Source organism: Prunus avium, chromosome 8, assembly GCF_965620075.1.
Source record: "Prunus avium chromosome 8, drPruAviu1.hap1.1, whole genome shotgun sequence".
Lineage (NCBI taxonomy): Eukaryota > Viridiplantae > Streptophyta > Magnoliopsida > Rosales > Rosaceae > Prunus > Prunus avium.
In genome coordinates this window covers 2,706,467-2,723,830 of record NC_142291.1, presented here as the reverse complement: position 1 = coordinate 2,723,830, position 17,364 = coordinate 2,706,467, and the positions used below count along the sequence as shown (strand labels likewise).

General features: G+C 38.2%; 2 protein-coding genes across 3 annotated transcripts; both read left to right on the top strand.

Annotated features, from left to right (window-relative positions):
- Positions 1-1,172: 1,172 nt before the first annotated feature.
- LOC110754184 (TMV resistance protein N) lies at positions 1,173-11,022 on the top strand. The gene is made up of 5 exons (XM_088245423.1): positions 1,173-2,252; positions 2,393-3,515; positions 3,628-3,906; positions 4,197-4,651; positions 9,573-11,022. Exons 1-5 carry the CDS (start codon positions 1,660-1,662, stop codon positions 10,858-10,860), a joined length of 3,738 nt encoding a protein of 1,245 aa, XP_088101549.1. The 5' UTR covers positions 1,173-1,659; the 3' UTR covers positions 10,861-11,022.
- A 150-nt stretch (positions 11,023-11,172) lies between these two features.
- Positions 11,173-16,993, top strand: LOC110754185 (nascent polypeptide-associated complex subunit beta-like). 2 transcript variants are annotated; one of them, XM_088245422.1, is made up of 6 exons: positions 11,173-12,209; positions 12,296-12,986; positions 14,909-14,976; positions 15,943-16,088; positions 16,540-16,580; positions 16,678-16,993. In XM_088245422.1, exons 3-6 carry the CDS (start codon positions 14,909-14,911, stop codon positions 16,699-16,701), a joined length of 279 nt encoding a protein of 92 aa, XP_088101548.1. In that variant the 5' UTR covers positions 11,173-12,209; positions 12,296-12,986; the 3' UTR covers positions 16,702-16,993. The 2 variants fall into 2 exon arrangements, with proteins under 2 accessions (XP_088101548.1, XP_021810911.1); XM_021955219.2 differs by having other exon boundaries at positions 15,943-16,123.
- Positions 16,994-17,364: the final 371 nt, after the last annotated feature.

Sequence of the window (17,364 nt, the reverse complement as noted above, 5' to 3'; positions counted from 1 at the left end):
CTAAACTACCAACGGCTCGTGCACTTGCGAGTATCACAAGTTGAGGATGCAGCTTAATCCATTTTGGTGGAGCTGTATTTACCAAAAAAAACTCACCGTTGGATGAAATCCAATGGCTCTAACATACCCCTCAAAAAAACCCCTTATAACTTTCCCCTCACTATAGAAGCTCCCCTTTTCTTAACGCATCAAAACGAGAGCCCATGCTGGGACCTCCAGCTCCCTTATTTCCTCCATCCTTAACCCCACTCTTAGGTTTTCTCCTAGTTTGAACAACCATCCAAGGCCCTCTCAAGTTCTCAACATCACCTTCTTTTTCCATCGCAATATCGTCTCCCAAAGATTCCTCAGCTCCTGTGCCTGAGCCCTCACCAGCCTTCGTGGATTTGTTAAAACTATTTCTTTCCGGATTGTTTTCTTTTACTCCAAACTTTTTTTGGGTCAAAAAAGTAATAATTCACCCTCTGACGATGTCTCCAGTGTGGTCAAAAAAGAAATAATTCACTCTCTCTCTCCCATTATTTGGTTTCTACAGCCCCCTGTCTTTCATCTGTACTTTCCTGAATTAACTTGGGTAAGCAAACATGGACAAGACCCTCTCAACTCGGATTACTTGGACTTTGCAATGTGAATGCAACTCTATTAGAAAGGAGAGATGCACGTTAAGCACCATTCTTAATTAGCATTAATTGACGCTCGGCTTTGATTATTTGATTTTATAAAGAAAGATTAATTAGATGAAAAGTTCATTTCATTATTGTGCAAAAACATAGAAACAGGAAAACCAAATAGCCAATTTAAGTTTTGATCATTTCTTAATTAGCAAATCCAAGTTATGTCTTCAATCCAAAGTTGCTCAAAGCTCAACTGAGCTCATCAGCAACACCATTAAACATGGCCTAACTCACAAATTAATCCCTATTAACTAACTACACAATTGCGTGTGTAAATAAAAAGTTGGGAACTTGCTTGGAATTTTGTAAGTACACCTTGGCACCCGATCACTTTGTTGAGAAAGGAAGTTTCCTTGAAATTTCCTTTCACTTTTTTGGTGGAAAACATTTGTCATTTCACTTTTGTAGTACATTACATTTCCTTGAATTAGAGTTATAAAAAATGTATTTTCTAATCATAAAAGGGCAGATACGTCAAAATGAAATAATTAGCTTTTTCCTCTTGAGAGCCTACAATTTGACGTCAGAAAGAAGACCAACCGTTTCTACCATCGGAGACTCTACAATTGACATAAGAAGACTCACCACACCGACACCAAAAAATAACTAAAAAAGAAACAAAAAAGAAACCCTGTTGTTTCTCCTCTTTTCATATGTTCCTTCAACTCTCGCGTGAATATTGTATATTTTTTTTCATTTTCTGGTGACAGTTAACTTCGCATCTTGTTTTTGGTTGGATTGGTTTGTTTTGCTGCCAATTCTCTGGCTCGTGATTGTGGTGCTGTTCCGCTGAGCTGTTGTCTGAGTTGCTGCGTTTCCATTTCATTAATCTCTTGTTTGTTTTGCTGGGTATTTGCTCTCTTCCCTTCTTCTCTTTTGCTTCATACGTTTTCAATTACCCAAAAGAAAACTAAAGCTACCATTTTCATTTTATGTATTTCCTGAGTGTTTGCCGAACCAGATTTCCAGGAACTGTCTTTTTCCCATGGCCTTGAGCACCCAAAGAGCCTCTACATCTCGTACTTCAGCTGAATGTGCTCCTCCCCATTGGAAGCATGATGTGTTTTTGAGTTTCAGGGGTGAAGACACTCGCAGCGGTTTTCTATCCCATTTATACCATGAACTGCAGTACTGGCAAGCAATTAAAACTTTCAAGGACGACCGAGACCTTGAAATAGGAGCAACTATTTCTCCGGAGCTGTTGACCGCAATCGAAGAATCACATCTTGCCATCATTGTTCTCTCCCCAAATTACGCTTCTTCCACCTGGTGCTTGGATGAACTATCCAAGATTCTTGAATGCATGCAAGACACCAAGAGAATTCTACCAATCTTTTATCACGTGGATCCTTCCGATGTACGAAATCAAAGGGGGAGTTTTGCGGAAGCCTTCACTAAGCATGAAGAAAAGTTTAGGGTGGTGAATTGGAGGAGAGCTCCTTTAAGAAAAGTAGCCACTCTCTTCAGGTGGGATTCAAAGCATGAAGAGTTTATTGGAGATGTAGAGATGGTGAACCGGTGGAGAGCCGCTTTAACAAAAATAGCCAATATCTCTGGGTGGGATTCAAAGAATTATCCGTAAGCATGCATGGATTAACAACTTGCTTGTTTCTTAACAAGAGCTCTACTTGGATGTTACGTTTCAGTTCTTGCCTTAATCAATAACCTTGGATGTTATATTTATGAATTAATGGTTATTTTAATTTTCTTCCTTGTAGGTCGGAAGCAGAGCTTATTAAACACATTGTCAAATATGTGTGGACGAAAGTGCACCCAACGTTCATGTTGTCAGGTTCTCTAGACAAGTTAGTCGGAATTGATTCTGCACTTGAGCAGCTACATTTGCAATTAGCTCCCAAAGAAAATGATGTTCGCTTTATAGGGATATGGGGGATGGGTGGGGTAGGCAAAACAACCCTTGCTAACCTAGTTTTTGAAAGACTATCCCATAATTTTGAACTTAGCTCGTTTCTATCTAATGTGAGAGAGGTTTCTGCAAAACATGGTACTCTGGTTGATCTACAAAAACAACTTCTTTACCCAATCTTAAAGGAAAATATTATCCAAGTTACGGATCAACGGTCCGGAATCTCTTTCACTAAAAGATGTTTAAGGAATAAAAAGGTTCTTATCGTCCTTGATGATGTGGATCAATTAAAACAACTTGAAACACTGGTTGGAGAGAAAAATTGGTTTGGTTGGGGGAGTAGAATTGTCATCACAACTAGAAATGAAAGTCTACTAGTTCAACATGGTATAAAAAAACTATATGAGGTCAAGGTATTAAATGATGATGAAGCTCTTGCGCTCTTCAGTCAAAAAGCCTTTAAGAAAAGTCAGCCTGAGGAAGGTTTCTTGGAATTGTCTAAGTGTTTCCTACATTATGCCAAAGGTCTTCCATTAGCTCTTGAAACTTTGGGGTGTGCTTTGTATAGGAGAGGTCAAGATACATGGAATAGTGTGTTGTATAATCTGAAGAAAATTCGTGATCCAAAAATTTTTGATTCACTAAAAGTAAGTTATTATGGACTAGAAGAGTGGGAGAAGAAATTTTTTCTCCATGTTGCATGTTTCTTTAAAGGGAGGGGTAAAGAGGAAGTAATTGAAATACTAGACAGGAACCATGACATTTCTAGTCGTGTTGTGATAGATAATCTTATTAAGAAATCTCTCTTAACTATTAAGGAAAGCGATTATGTTAGTCTTGTGAAAGTTCAGATGCATGATTTGATACAAGAAATGGCATGGGAAATTGTTCGTCAAGAGTCTATCCAAGAGCCTGGTCAATGCAGTCGTTTGTGGCTTCGCGATGATATCTATCATGTAATCATGAACAATACGGTAAGAAGTTATGTAGAAATATTATGTTTGGAAGAAAATATATGTCATTTCTTTTAAAATGATATTAAACTTGAATGTGCAATTACCTTTTCATTTTTTTCTTAATTATTAGGGAACCGAAGCAATTGAAGCCATTGGCTTGCATTTGCCGAAATTAGAAGAGGTGCATTGGAATTGTACTGAAGCCTTCTCTAAGATGCACCGATTAAGATTTCTTGAATTTGATAATGTGATCGTTTCTTCAGCCCCCAAAGATCTTCCAAATTCTTTAAGAACTATCCGTTGGAGTTGGTACCCTTCTAAATCACTCCCATCAAGTTTCGAACCACGTTTCCTTGTTGAACTAAAGATGAGTAACAGCAAACTTTCCCATCTTTGGGATGGAGCAAAGGTGAGAGATTATTGAAATTAGAATTCTTTTATATATACATAATTTGGATATAATTGTAACTTGTTCAACTAAGTAAGGGTTTATTTTAAATTATTATTTTACAATTTTTATGTACCATACATCTGGTTGGCCTTCTTTATCTATATATACTTAATTGCAAGATTCTTGAAATACGGCATTTCGTAATGTTTTTTTAATTATAATTATATTGAGTATGATTGTATTGTACCTTTTTTTAACTTGCAAGGTTTTTTGAAACTTATAATTCTACAACTTTTATGCACTGACAGGATTTACCGAATTTGAAATATGTGGATCTTAGTTCCTCTCGGGAGTTGACCAGCATCCCAGATTTCACACGCATTCCAAATCTTGAGGAATTGTATCTGTATGGTTGTAAGACATTAGGCGAGGTTCACTCGTCTATTGCAGTTCACAAAAAGCTGAAGGTTTTAAGTCTTGAAAATTGTAAAAGTATCAAGAGTCTTCCAAGTAAGTTGGAAATGGATTCTCTTGTATTCTTTTGTATTAATGGCTGCTCAAACCTGAAAAAGATTCCAGAATTTGGGGGAAATATGAAGAACTTGAAAACGATTTATCTACGTGAGACTGCTATCGAGCAAATACCTTCTACAATTGAACATCTGGTTGGCCTTGTTTTTCTATGTATAAGTAATTGCAAAAGTCTCTTGGGTCTACCAGGGGAGATATGCAATTTGAAGTCTCTTAAAACCCTCCGTGGTAGGTGTTGATGTGTAAATTGGTTTACTGATTTACTGTTACTGTTTTACTGCTTACAGCTGGAATGTCTAAGTAACAGCTTAGATGTATTTTCTGCTAGGAGAATTTTGTGTGGCTCAAATGCCTATAGGAAATTGCCAAGTGTCATACACACATTGGTGGTTCAATTTTGTACCTTTGCTGATGTAAATCGTTTGATAAAAAGAAGAGAAATATAGCTGAGCTTTTTAGCACAGCAGCTAATACGTTTTTCTGCAGAAACATATATTCTTCCAGCTCCTTCTCTCATCTCCTTCCCTTTTTCTCCCTAAAATCCAAATCAGTACCTAATACTTTAACATGGTATCAGAGAGCCAGGTTCGTTCTTGAATCTGGGTGTCGATTCCGCTGCGGGTATTTGAAGATTTCAACGCAAAATCTTCATATCCTAAATCGATTCAGTCTCACATGGCTGGTTCGGTTGGAAGGGAGTCACGAACTCCAATATTCAATGGAGAAAACTACGAGCTTTGGAGGATTCGTATGAAGACGATTCTCAGATCGTACGGAATCTGGGAATTGGTTGAAGAAGGTGTACCAATTCCAGATCCAAAAGGCAAGAAGAAGGAGACGGAGACATCAGACAAGTCATTGTTGTCTGAGCTCTTGAAGCAAGATGCAAAGGCACTGGATCTCATCCAAGGAGCTGTTTCAGATGAGCTCTTCCCCAGAATTTCAAATGAGGTGACTGCAAAAGGAGCTTGGGATCTGTTACAGCAAGAATACAGAGGAGATGAGCGTGTTAGGTCAGTCAAACTACAAGGTTTGAGAAGAGATTTTGAGTATACTCGTATGCGTGAAGATGAATCTCTATCTGCTTATTTGACTAGACTATTTGAATTGATAAATGAAATGAAGAGCATGGGTGCCCAAATTAAAAACTCTGAAGGAGAGTTATCTAAGAGTAGAATTGTGCAAAAATTGTTGATAAGTCTTACTAAGACTTATGACCCTGTTTGCACGGTCATTGAACAGACCAAGGATTTGGATACAATAGAAGTGCAGGAGGTTGTGGCCACCCTGAAGGTGTTCGAGCAAAGGCTTGAGAGACACTCTGAAAATATTGTTGAGAAGGAATTTGCTAGTATGAGTATGAAGGGAGCCAACTCCTCATCTTCTGCAGGCAGTGGTCAATCCAAGAAGAATTGGAAGAATAAAGGAAAGAAGTGGGAAGATAAACCCAATTCGGGTGGGAAGAATGAAAACTGGAGGGGTGATCAATCTAACAAGAATGATCAGAACAAAGGAACTTGCAAACACTGTAACAAGTTGCATTATGGTGAATGTTGGTTCAAAGATAAAGTTAAGTGTCATCGATGCAGCAAATTTGGTCACATTGCTAGGAATTGCTCTAGCAATATACAGAACAAGGCTGGACCAGTTGCTCATTTTGCAGAGAATCAAACATCGGAGATAACCAACATGTTCTATGCCTCTCATTCGCTGTCAAAGCCAACTGACTTTGGTGCTTGGTATATTGATAGTGGGTGCAGTAACCATATGACAGCTCACGAGTCACTACTCTCTAACATTGATAGGAGCTTGAAGTGCAAGGTGAAGATGGGAACAGGGGAATTGGTTCAAGCTTCTGGAAAAGGGACCCTTGTAATTGAGCTGAAGGATGGTCCCAGATACATACAAGAAGTGATGATTGTACCGGGCTTAGATGAAAATCTTCTAAGTGTTGGACAAATGATTGAGCATGGCTATTGGCTAGTATTTGGTGATTCCATGGTGAACATATATGCTGATAAGGAAATGAAAGAGCTGGTGGCTAATGTTCCAATGAAAGGGAATAGATGCTTCCCTATGAAGTTTGAATTCATGAACCCCGTGATGGCAAATAAAGCAGAAGTTGAGGATCACTCATGGAAATGGCATAGAAGATTTGGTCACTTGAACTATGTTAGTCTGAAGATGCTACAAGATAAAGAAATGGTGGTTGGACTCCCTAAGTTGGAAAGTTTTAGAGATGTGTGTGAGGGTTGTGCTACGGGCAAGGCTCACAGAGAAGCATTTGACAGAACTGAAGTGTGGAGAGCTTCACAACCATTGGAGTTAGTACACTCAGATGTGTGTGGCCCGATGCAGGTCACTACAATTGGAGGAAACAGATATTTCCTCACTTTCATTGATGATCATACAAGGATGTGTTGGGTGTTCTTTTTGCAACACAAATCAAGTGTTTTCTCAGTGTTCAAAAGATTTAAAGCCATGGTGGAGTTGCAAAGTGGATTTCAGATCAAGAAGCTAAGGTCAGATAGAGGTGGTGAATACACTTCAACAGAATTCAGCAAGTTTTGTGAAGACTTGGGGCTTGAAAGGCAATTAACAGTGGCCTATTCTCCTCAACAAAATGGAGTTGCAGAGAGGAAGAATAGAACCATTGTGGAGATGGCTAGAACAATGCTTCATGAAAAGAGAATGCCTACCAAGTTCTGGGGAGAAGCAGTTAACACTACAGTCTACATTCTCAATAGGTGTCCTACAAGTGCTCTTAAGAACAAGACCCCGTTTGAAGCATTCAGTGGAAGAAAACCTGGAGTAAAGCATATGAGAGTGTTTGGTTCTCTCTGCTATACTCATATTCCATCTCAGCAGAGGCATAAGTTGGAAGAAACTGGTGAGAAAGGAGTCTTTGTTGGATATGGAACCTGTGAGAAAGGGTACAGGGTGTTTAACTTGAGAACTCAGAAAGTAATTGTGTCAAGAAGTGTGATATTTGATGAGAAATCTCTATGGAATTGGGAAACAAATGAAGATGTGCACATGTCAATTTCTTGGAACAATAGTGAGGAAACAGGGATGCCTGAAGGTGAGATGGAGTTTGAGTCTCCTAATCAAACTCTATCTTCTCCATATGCCCGATCTCCATCAAATGATGCCTCACCAAGTACCCAATCTACATCAAATGAAGCTGAAACTTCTGAACTTTATGATCACACACCTGTGAAGTGGAAGAGTCTAAATGACATCTTTGCACAATGCAAAGTAAGCATTGTGGAACCTGAAAACTTTGCTGAAGCAACTCAAGATGAGGCTTGGAATCAAGCTATGAGAGAAGAGATCACAATGATCGAGAAAAATTCTACATGGGAGATGATTAACAGACCTGGTAACAAACCAGTTGTGGGTGTGAGATGGATCTTCAAGACAAAGCTGAATCTTGATGGTTCTATCCAAAAGCACAAGGCACGGCTTGTAGCTAAGGGATACACACAGAAGCCAGGAGTAGATTTCAACGAAACTTTTGCTCCAGTGGCAAGATTGGATACAATTAGAACTCTAATTGCTCTGGCTGCTCAAAGGAATTGGAAACTTTTCCAATTGGATGTGAAATCAGCATTTCTAAATGGAGTGTTGAAGGAGGAAGTTTACATCGAGCAACCTGAAGGTTTTGAAGTTAAGGGAGAAGAAGACAAGGTTTATAAGTTAAAGAAGGCCCTTTATGGCTTGAAGCAGGCACCAAGGGCCTGGTATGGTGAAATTGATACTCATCTACTCAAGTGTGGATTTCAGAGGAGTATAAGCGAAGCTACTCTGTATGTGAAGATCAAAGAAGGTATGGGTACAGTTATTGTGTCAATATATGTAGATGATATTGTTTACACTGGAAGTTGCAATGAGATGTTGAAAGAGTTCAAGGAAGATATGATGAACAAGTATGAGATGACTGATCTTGGCTTGTTGCATCACTTCCTTGGAATGGGAGTAATCCAGAAAGAAGGGAGAATCTTCATTCATCAACAGAAGTATGCCAAGACTCTACTTAACAGATTTGGTTTAAAGGACTGCAAACCAGTGAGCACACCACTAGTTCCAACAGAGAAACTCAAAAGAGAAGATGAAAGTGAGCTTGCAGATGAGGAGACCTATAGGAAAATTGTGGGGAGTTTGCTGTATCTTACAGCAACTAGGCCTGACATCATGTATTCAGCTAGTTTGCTTGCCCGTTTTATGCATGGTCCCTCAAAGAAGCACTTTGGCGCTGCAAGAAGAGTATTGAGGTATGTACAAGGAACTCTGGATTTTGGCATTGAATATGTGTCTGGAAAATCTGCTGTCTTAATTGGTTTTTGCGATAGTGATTGGAGTGGTTCAGAGGAGGATATGAAAAGCACATCTGGGTATGCTTTTTCATTTGGCAGTGGTGCATTTTCTTGGGCCTCAGTGAAGCAAAACAGTGTTGCTTTATCAACTGCAGAGGCTGAATATGTCAGTGCTGCAGAAGCAACAACTCAAGCAATTTGGCTAAGATTTGTGCTAGGAGATTTTGGAGAAGAACAACTTGAAGCTACACCAATCATGTGTGACAACACATCAGCTATAGCTATGTCTAAGAATCCAGTGTTCCATCAAAGGTCAAAGCACATAGGAAGAAAGTTCCATTTCATCAAAGATGCAATTCAAGAAGGAGTGGTGGATCTAATCTATTGCAAAGGTCAAGATCAAGTTGCAGACATCTTCACGAAGGCATTACCAAAGGAAAGGTTCTGCATTCTAAGAGAGCTACTCGGAGTGAAATCAGCAAACCATTTAGAAGGGAGTGTTGATGTGTAAATTGGTTTACTGATTTACTGTTACTGTTTTACTGCTTACAGCTGGAATGTCTAAGTAACAGCTTAGATGTATTTTCTGCTAGGAGAATTTTGTGTGGCTCAAATGCCTATAGGAAATTGCCAAGTGTCATACACACATTGGTGGTTCAATTTTGTACCTTTGCTGATGTAAATCGTTTGATAAAAAGAAGAGAAATATAGCTGAGCTTTTTAGCACAGCAGCTAATACGTTTTTCTGCAGAAACATATATTCTTCCAGCTCCTTCTCTCATCTCCTTCCCTTTTTCTCCCTAAAATCCAAATCAGTACCTAATACTTTAACAGTAGGGGATGCTCAAAACTTGACAAACTGCCAGGGGAGATATGCAATTTGAAGTGTTTGGAGGAGCTTGATTTAAGTGGAAGTGCTATGAGAGAGCCGCTTGTTCCTATGAAAAATCTCAAAGAACTAACCCTTAGTGGATCAGTTGACCCTGACCCTTGTCGTTTGGTGTTGTCTTCTCTAAATCGTTTAGGGTCTTTGATGAAATTAGATATGAGTGATTGTAATATTGGCGAAGGAGCCATTCCAGATGATATCGGCTGCTGCTTGTCTTCTTTAGAATGGGTGGATCTTAGTGGAAACAATTTCGTTAGCCTTCCCTCAAGCATTAGATTCCTTTCTGAGCTTTGGGTTCTTGGATTGAAGAGGTGCAAAAGGCTCGAGCAATTGCCAGATCTTCCGCCAAATAAATCCTTATTAGTTGTACGTGTAGACGACTGTACTTCCTTAAAAAGGTTGTCAGATCCATCAAAGTTGAGAGAAGGAGCCAATGTGTATGATTTTCTGTCTAGTGGTGTTAATTGCTTCAGATTGGTTGAAGAAGAAGGCTGGATTAAGAGAATATTTGCAATGATATTGACAATGGCCAACTGTGATTGTAGCTTTATTTTATGGCATTATCTTTATTACCGTTTTGTATGGCCTGGAAGTGAAATTCCAGAGTGGTTCGATAATCGACGTGTGGGAGATTCAATAATTGTGGAGCTGCCTCTACCTCCACAAACATGCAGTGACTGGGTTGGGATTGCTTTGTGTGTTGTTTTTGAAGATTCTGAATACTTGGAATATCTAGACTATGATTATTTAGAAATTCACACATCACCTGTGAGTTCAACGGGTTGGCCTAGGTTTAAAGTCGGGCATCTTGGGTCACAACACCTTTGGGTTTTCTATTTGCCTCGCAATGATCGCTGTTTCAGGGCTGACTCAAGCAGTCATCGATTTTCATTCGAAGGGTATTATTCTTTAGTCAGATTGGATAATTATAAAGAGCTGAAAACAAGGTCAATTATAAAGAAATGTGGAGCCCGTTTGGTGTACCAGAGAGATTTGGAAGAATTCAGCCGAATTCTGAAAATCCCGATGCCAGCAGCACTACATGCATCCGGTGACGAGGAGGCAGCCCCAATTGGTAGTAGTGGAAGTGGTAGCTTTGATGACCACGATGAACCAGGAATTGATTGCTCTAATGACGAGGATGAACAGAGAATTGGTAGCTATGAAAATGAACCAGGAAGTTATAGCTCTGATGACGACGATGAACCAATCAGCAAAAGATTAAAGAAAGTGTAAATTATTTTGTGCTTGCTTCAATCATTCAATGGGTCTGAATATAATACTGGAAAGGCTAATGACGTTGGTGAATTCTCAGAATTCATCTCAGAAGATATGCTGTTTGTTTTAGTTGTTTAATTTGCTCGCAAATTTATTATTCTGATTGAGTTGTTTGTTTAATCGTAATGTTTTCTTTTTCTTCTTCTTTCTCTTGTTACATTTCAGTTATATAGTTTTCCATTTCCAAAGACATAAATGCAGGATATGCTATAACGCGTATAAATACCTTCTTATACCCACCGTCTTACCCTTTTCGCACTTTCGCCCAACTCCCCGAACTCAGCGCTCTCTCTCATTCGCGCTCTCTTTCTCTCTCCCTCCCTCTCGTTCATTTTCTCCATAGAAATGGAACTGAGCTCTCTCTCCGCTGGGTTTCTCTCTCTCTCATATCAGTTAACGGTAAGCATCCTCTTCCTTTGAATTTAGGGTGTTTTTCTGTTAAATTAGGCTTATCGAATTGGGGGTTGAGGTTGATGATTCTTTCTGTTAAATTAGGCTCTGTTTTGATTTGGGAATTGAATTGAATTGATTAGGCTCTGTTTAATTTCTGTTATTTCTGTTAAATTAGGCTCGTGTCTAATTGAGCAAATACCTTCATCAATTGAACATCTTGTTGGCCTTGGTGAATTGCATATAAATTGTTGCAAAAGTATCTTGGGTCTACCCTTTGAAGTCTCTTAAAATCCTCTGGGGGCTAAGTTGCTCAAAGCTTGACAAACTTCCAGGGGACTTGGAGTCTTTAGAGGAACTTTATTTAGACGGAAGTGCTATGAGAGAGCTGCCGCTTGTTATGAAAAACCTCAAACGTCTAAGCTTTGCTAAATCATCAACTTCAAGGGATGGCATTGGGTGGGGCCTTGGCCGTTCATTTGGAATTAGAAAGAGTCATCCTGACCCCTGGGGTTTGGTGTTGTCTTCTCTAAATCATTTATGCTCTTTGACAAGTTTAAACCTAAGAGATTGTAATATTGGTGAAGGTGTCATTCCCGATAATATTGGTAACTTCTCTTCTTTAGAATATTTAAGACTTCGTGTAAACAATTTTGTTAACCTTCCCACGAGCATTACATTCCTTTATAAGCTTAAGTCTCTGGACTTGAGGCGGTGCAAAAGGCTTGAGCAATTGCCAGATCTTCCGTTAACGACATTATTTGTATATGTAGACGATTGCACTGCCTTAAAAAGGTTGTCTGATCCATCTAAAGCTGAGCGAAGGAGCCAATGTGTATGATTTTGAGTTCACTTGTCTTAATTGCTTCAGATTGGCCGAAGAAGGCTGGATTAATGGAATATTTGCAATGATAATGGTACACACACACTCGTGTTTTTGTTTGGATTAATAGAATATTTGCAATGATAAATACAATGACAATTCTTTTGCTATTCAATACAGATTCCTCTCTGTACCTTTTTGTATGGCCTGGCAGTGAAATTCCAGATTGGTTCGATAATCGAAGTGTGGGAGATTCAATAACTGTGGAGCTGCCTCTGCCACTACCTCCACAATCATCATGTAGCAGCGACTGGGCTGGGATTGCTTTATGTGTTTTTTTTGAAGATTCTGAATATTTGCAAAATCCAGCCGCCCTTGTTGGATATTTTTTTTCAAAATTCAACGTTTGCTGGGTCCATCTGAGACTTTTGAATTTAGGGATCATAGGTCATAACACCTTTGGGTTTTTCGTTTGCCTCGCAATCATCCCAGCTTCATGGATACCTCAAGCAGTCATCGGTTTTCATTCGAAGCACATTATTGTGCATACAGATCTTCCAACACACTCAAAACAAGCTCGAATTTAAAGGAATGTGGGGCCCGTTTGGTGTAGGAGAGAGATTTGAAATAATTGAGCCGTTTGGTGTACGGTGACGAGGCAGGCCCAATTGGTAGTAGCGGAAGTGGTAGCTCTGATGACGAAATTGAACCAGGAAGTGATAGCTCTGATGACAACCATGAACCTGGAATTGGTAGCTCTGATGACGACAATGAACCAGGAAATGATAGCTCTGATGACGACGATGAACCAATCATCAAAAGATTCATGAAAGTCTAAATTATTTTGTGCTTGGTTCAGTCATTCAATGAGGTAGGAGGAGAGCTGTTCTCTTATTACATTTTGGTTATGTACTTGTCCAAAAAAAACTTTTCCATTTCCAAATGCATAAATGCAGGATATGCTATGATATTGTTAGGTTGTGAATCTTCTTAATTTCAACGTGTTAGAATACAGAGCTTGAGTAACAGATTCTTTTTCAACAATGCCAGTCTTTTCATAATTTTATATCACAATTCTAATCACCATATGTGGCGACTCAGGTGGACATGAACATCAATTGACCTGTATGTTTCGTACCATCAAACCGTTTGATATAATTAATTTAAAAATATATGAAAACTGTTGATGTTAAAAAATTAAAAGGCAATTAATTGTTTTAATCGTTTCATAAGTTGTTCGTAAATAAGTTGCTCAATTAATGATGAGGAAAAACAAGCAATTGGTGGCATTCTCAAAGTTCTAAATTTGACTGCGGCATCATACTATCTCTGTTCATAGTTCTTATATTAGGTAGGAGGAGAGAGAGTAATTCTCTTGTTACATCTTGTTTGTATAGTTTGCAGGATATGCTGTAATTTTGTGTTCCTCTATTTAAATTGCTCTGTCAGATTTTATTGTTTTCGGAATGAAATGGACCTAGTCACCTAGTGCTATTCTATGAACAGATAACTCCGGATAATGTAGTGAAAACAGACAAGTGAGCTGTCTGTAAGCCATGAAAATGCACACTCTAAATCAACATGTTTGGTAACTGAGGAGGTATCTTGTTGTGCTTAAATGGTTTCTGCTGTAGGTTCAAGTCCACATATTGTATATGTTTAATACAGTTTGTTGGTCAGGTTATCCCCAAATTTGAGATTTGCTTTAACTATGGGGTCCATAACAATGAAGTTGCCCAAATATTGCTCTAAGAATATAATCTTTTGAAGTAGTTTTGTCTGAAAATGGACTAACCCTGCATTAGCTACTTTTACAAACAGCAAACAGTAGAACAAATCCTAAAGTATATATATGCTATAGATATACAAAACAAACTTGCGCTCTGCTTCCAGGACTTCATTTTCCCTAAATTATTTGTCCTTTTCCTGCGTTCGAGATATTTTCTGAGTGGATATGACTTGGATTAACTTGTTAATTTCAATGTGTTAGAATATTTACTTCCTGTAGGCTTCGAGTAAAAGAACATTTTCAGAGCAACCTTTCAATGCCGTGCTATCAAACTGTTGCTATATTGAAATAATGTGTGGAACTTGTTAGTGTAGTTCTTAGTCTTCTGACCAAAAGAAAATTGGGGAAAATGATTAATAATGACGAAAGAATGTGTGTGAAAAATCTAGGAGGAAGGATGAAAGAATAAGAGCCAGAGAGAGGAATACTGCTTCTGTATATCTCTCTAGAGCTAAGGTTATTTACAAGGAATATGGAGATATGGACAAGTGTAGGCCTGATATTGAATCAGTCGTTTTCCTTAGAGTTTCTAGAGTAATGTTGAGGTCTTGTTATTGTGAGGTCAGCTCCATGCTTTCCTGTATGCTCTTAGTTCAGCTGACTATCAGTGTGAAGGTTAACAATGAGAATAGCTAGGCTAATGGCCAATACAAGAATAACAAATTTATATGTTTTAGGCATACAGTTTAGAAATAAGATTTATTTGCTACTTTCATTCTCAACGGAACATATAAATCAAGCAAAGTATGAGATTGAAGAAACAAGATAGCAGAAAATAGACTTGATTTGTTCCTTATTTGACATATTGTAAAATTCCTTTTGAAAAAATAAAATAAAATTTGAGACGTAAAACAAATTTCTGGGTCGTGTTGTAGGTTTTATTGCTTAATACACAGAATAACAATAATGTAACTTGAGATGCAATGTTTTGGCTCTTGAATTGTTTAATATATATTTCAATTGAAACTCGTCCCTTCATCTTACAATACCCACTTTTTATGCAGATGAATCGGGAGAAACTTATGAAGATGGCCGGTGCAGTTCGCACTGGTGGAAAGGGTAGCATGAGGAGGTGGGTGAAATTTCAGCTTGAAACTCCTTTTCTCTACCAAGTTGATTCACAGAGGCTGAAGTATCAAGTTTTAGCCTTAATGGTTTTGAGTTAAATATGTGTGCAATTGATAATTTATATGTGTGCCAGTTTCATGTCTGATATGCATTATATTGAGCACCTGGTCAAGTAGTTTACTTCATCAAATTATTGATTTACAATTTGAGTTCCTTATGTGAAGCAGTTAGCCTGATGGCATGTTGAGTGGATTGTTGTCTTTTGTTGTTTTACCGTGTTTATTTTATCTTATTCTTGTAATTTTTTTTAAGATGAGAAATACCTGAACTTTTAGAGTTAACTGCTCTTCCCGGGGGGAACAGAAAGTTTTATCTTTTATTAATTTGTATAACATGCAATCTTTATGTGGCAAACTGCGAACTTAAGTACAATAATCATTTATTGTATATGCAGCATTTGGTGCATTAGCTAGTCTAAAGTTCCTCGTTAAACCAGATGATCCCCTAGCTTTAAGAGCCCATAACAGAAAGGTTGTCTCCAATAGACTTGGTGTAATTGTTTTTCCAGTAGAGAGCTTACTCTGGCGGAGAGTGTGGTGAGTTCTTCTGCTCTTCTGTATTCGATATTATCCAATGGTGTGTTCTTCTTCTCTTTAGATAGGATTGTTATGCAATTGAGTAGGCAAAAAATAAGAAAGTAATTTAAGTAGTTAAAACTGAGAATTGTTGGAATTTACCTCAAATATGCCATCTAGTGCTCTCTACTTTGGAGAAAATGCTATTTCTGATGTACACAGCATTGTCGGGGAAGGGTCATTTGGACTTCGACTGCCCTTGAAGTCATTTTATGACTAGTTTTCAGTCATAAGTCTTGTACATTCCTGCAATTGTTTGTAATTAGCACATGTTTGTTGTTTGATCATCTTGTTTGTATGTGATTTTGTTTATTAATTTCTGTTCCCAACTTCAGAAAGGAGAAGGCTGTTCACAAGACAACTACCACAGACGACAAAAGGCTTCAGAGCTCCATTAAGAGAATAGGGCGTGAACGGTATCCCTTGAATCAAGTTAACATCTTTATGGATGATGTTGTCATCCAGTTCATAAACCCCAGAGGTGAAGCCAACATGCCAGACCAGAACTCTGATCTTGTAAATGATTATTTTGATTTACCTTTTCTAATGGTTGATGATTTTCCTTGTACATTTCAGTTCAAATACAGAATATGCCACTATTTGTTCTCTTACTTTTAAATTTGAAGTGATGGTTTAACTTGTTAACCATTTTGGTGTCTTCCATATTTTAAATGTAGTAGTAATTTAGAAAAATGGATAGAATATTGGTGTTGTGTTCTTCCTTAGTGTATTTACACAATGATTTTATTCCGAGGTTTGGATGTCAATATGTGCCTTGAATTGGAAATTTGTTTTCAATGTTGTATTATCTGGTAAGAGAACGCACATATATACATATTTAGTTGTGTTTGCGCATTGAGCCTTTTATTTGGCCTTCTTTAGATTTTGGTCATATTGGTTTAGAACTTGACATATGATCTTCTCTGTTGTAGAGTTGCAAGATATTCTTTCCAGTATATTATCAGCCACTTGGGTAAGTATGCATGTGATCCTTATGTTTTGTTCTTGATTTTGTCCTCAAGTTAAAGAGGAGTTGGGGAATTCCTCATGACACCTTTAATTATTTTCAGGGCCAGATAACTTGGACAATTTGATGAAACTGTCAGAGCAGTTCCAGAAGCAAGCGGCAAGCGCCTGGTGCTAGTGCTGCTGGTGGAACCACTGCACAAGAGGATGATGATGACCTGGTCCCTGTGCTTGTTGCTGGTGAGACCTTTTAAGCCTTCTGATTCTGGAGTTGTGGCAACGAAACCCGTCCACAAACATACTTTTATTTCACTCTACTTTCCTCATCAAGCTTAGCAAACATTGGGCTGTTTTTCCTTTTTTTGTTATCTCAATTCCTTTCTGCTTTAATATATCACTTTGGATAAAAATATTTATATACATTATAGATTTTCAGACAAAAATTGCATGCATGGAAAATACATGCAGCCGCCTATGCCCAAGTTATCCAAATGAATAAATAAACAAGTGTTAAAAAGTTGATAAAAAAAACAAATTATATGCAGAATTTTACGCATATGGCTGTCAATGTTTCCATAATTAATGTGTGAAATACCTTTCTTGCCCTTCAGTATATATGTTAGAGGAAAAAACCCACAACCCACAACCACATTGTTGCCCTCATTTTTGGTAATGGGCGTTTAAAACCCACGAGCTTGTATGGTTTCTCATTTCTTCATCCCACATCTCCATTTTTCTTTGTCTGAAGCTCAATGTTCTGCAATTTCTTCTTCTGTTTTTCGGTGATGGGT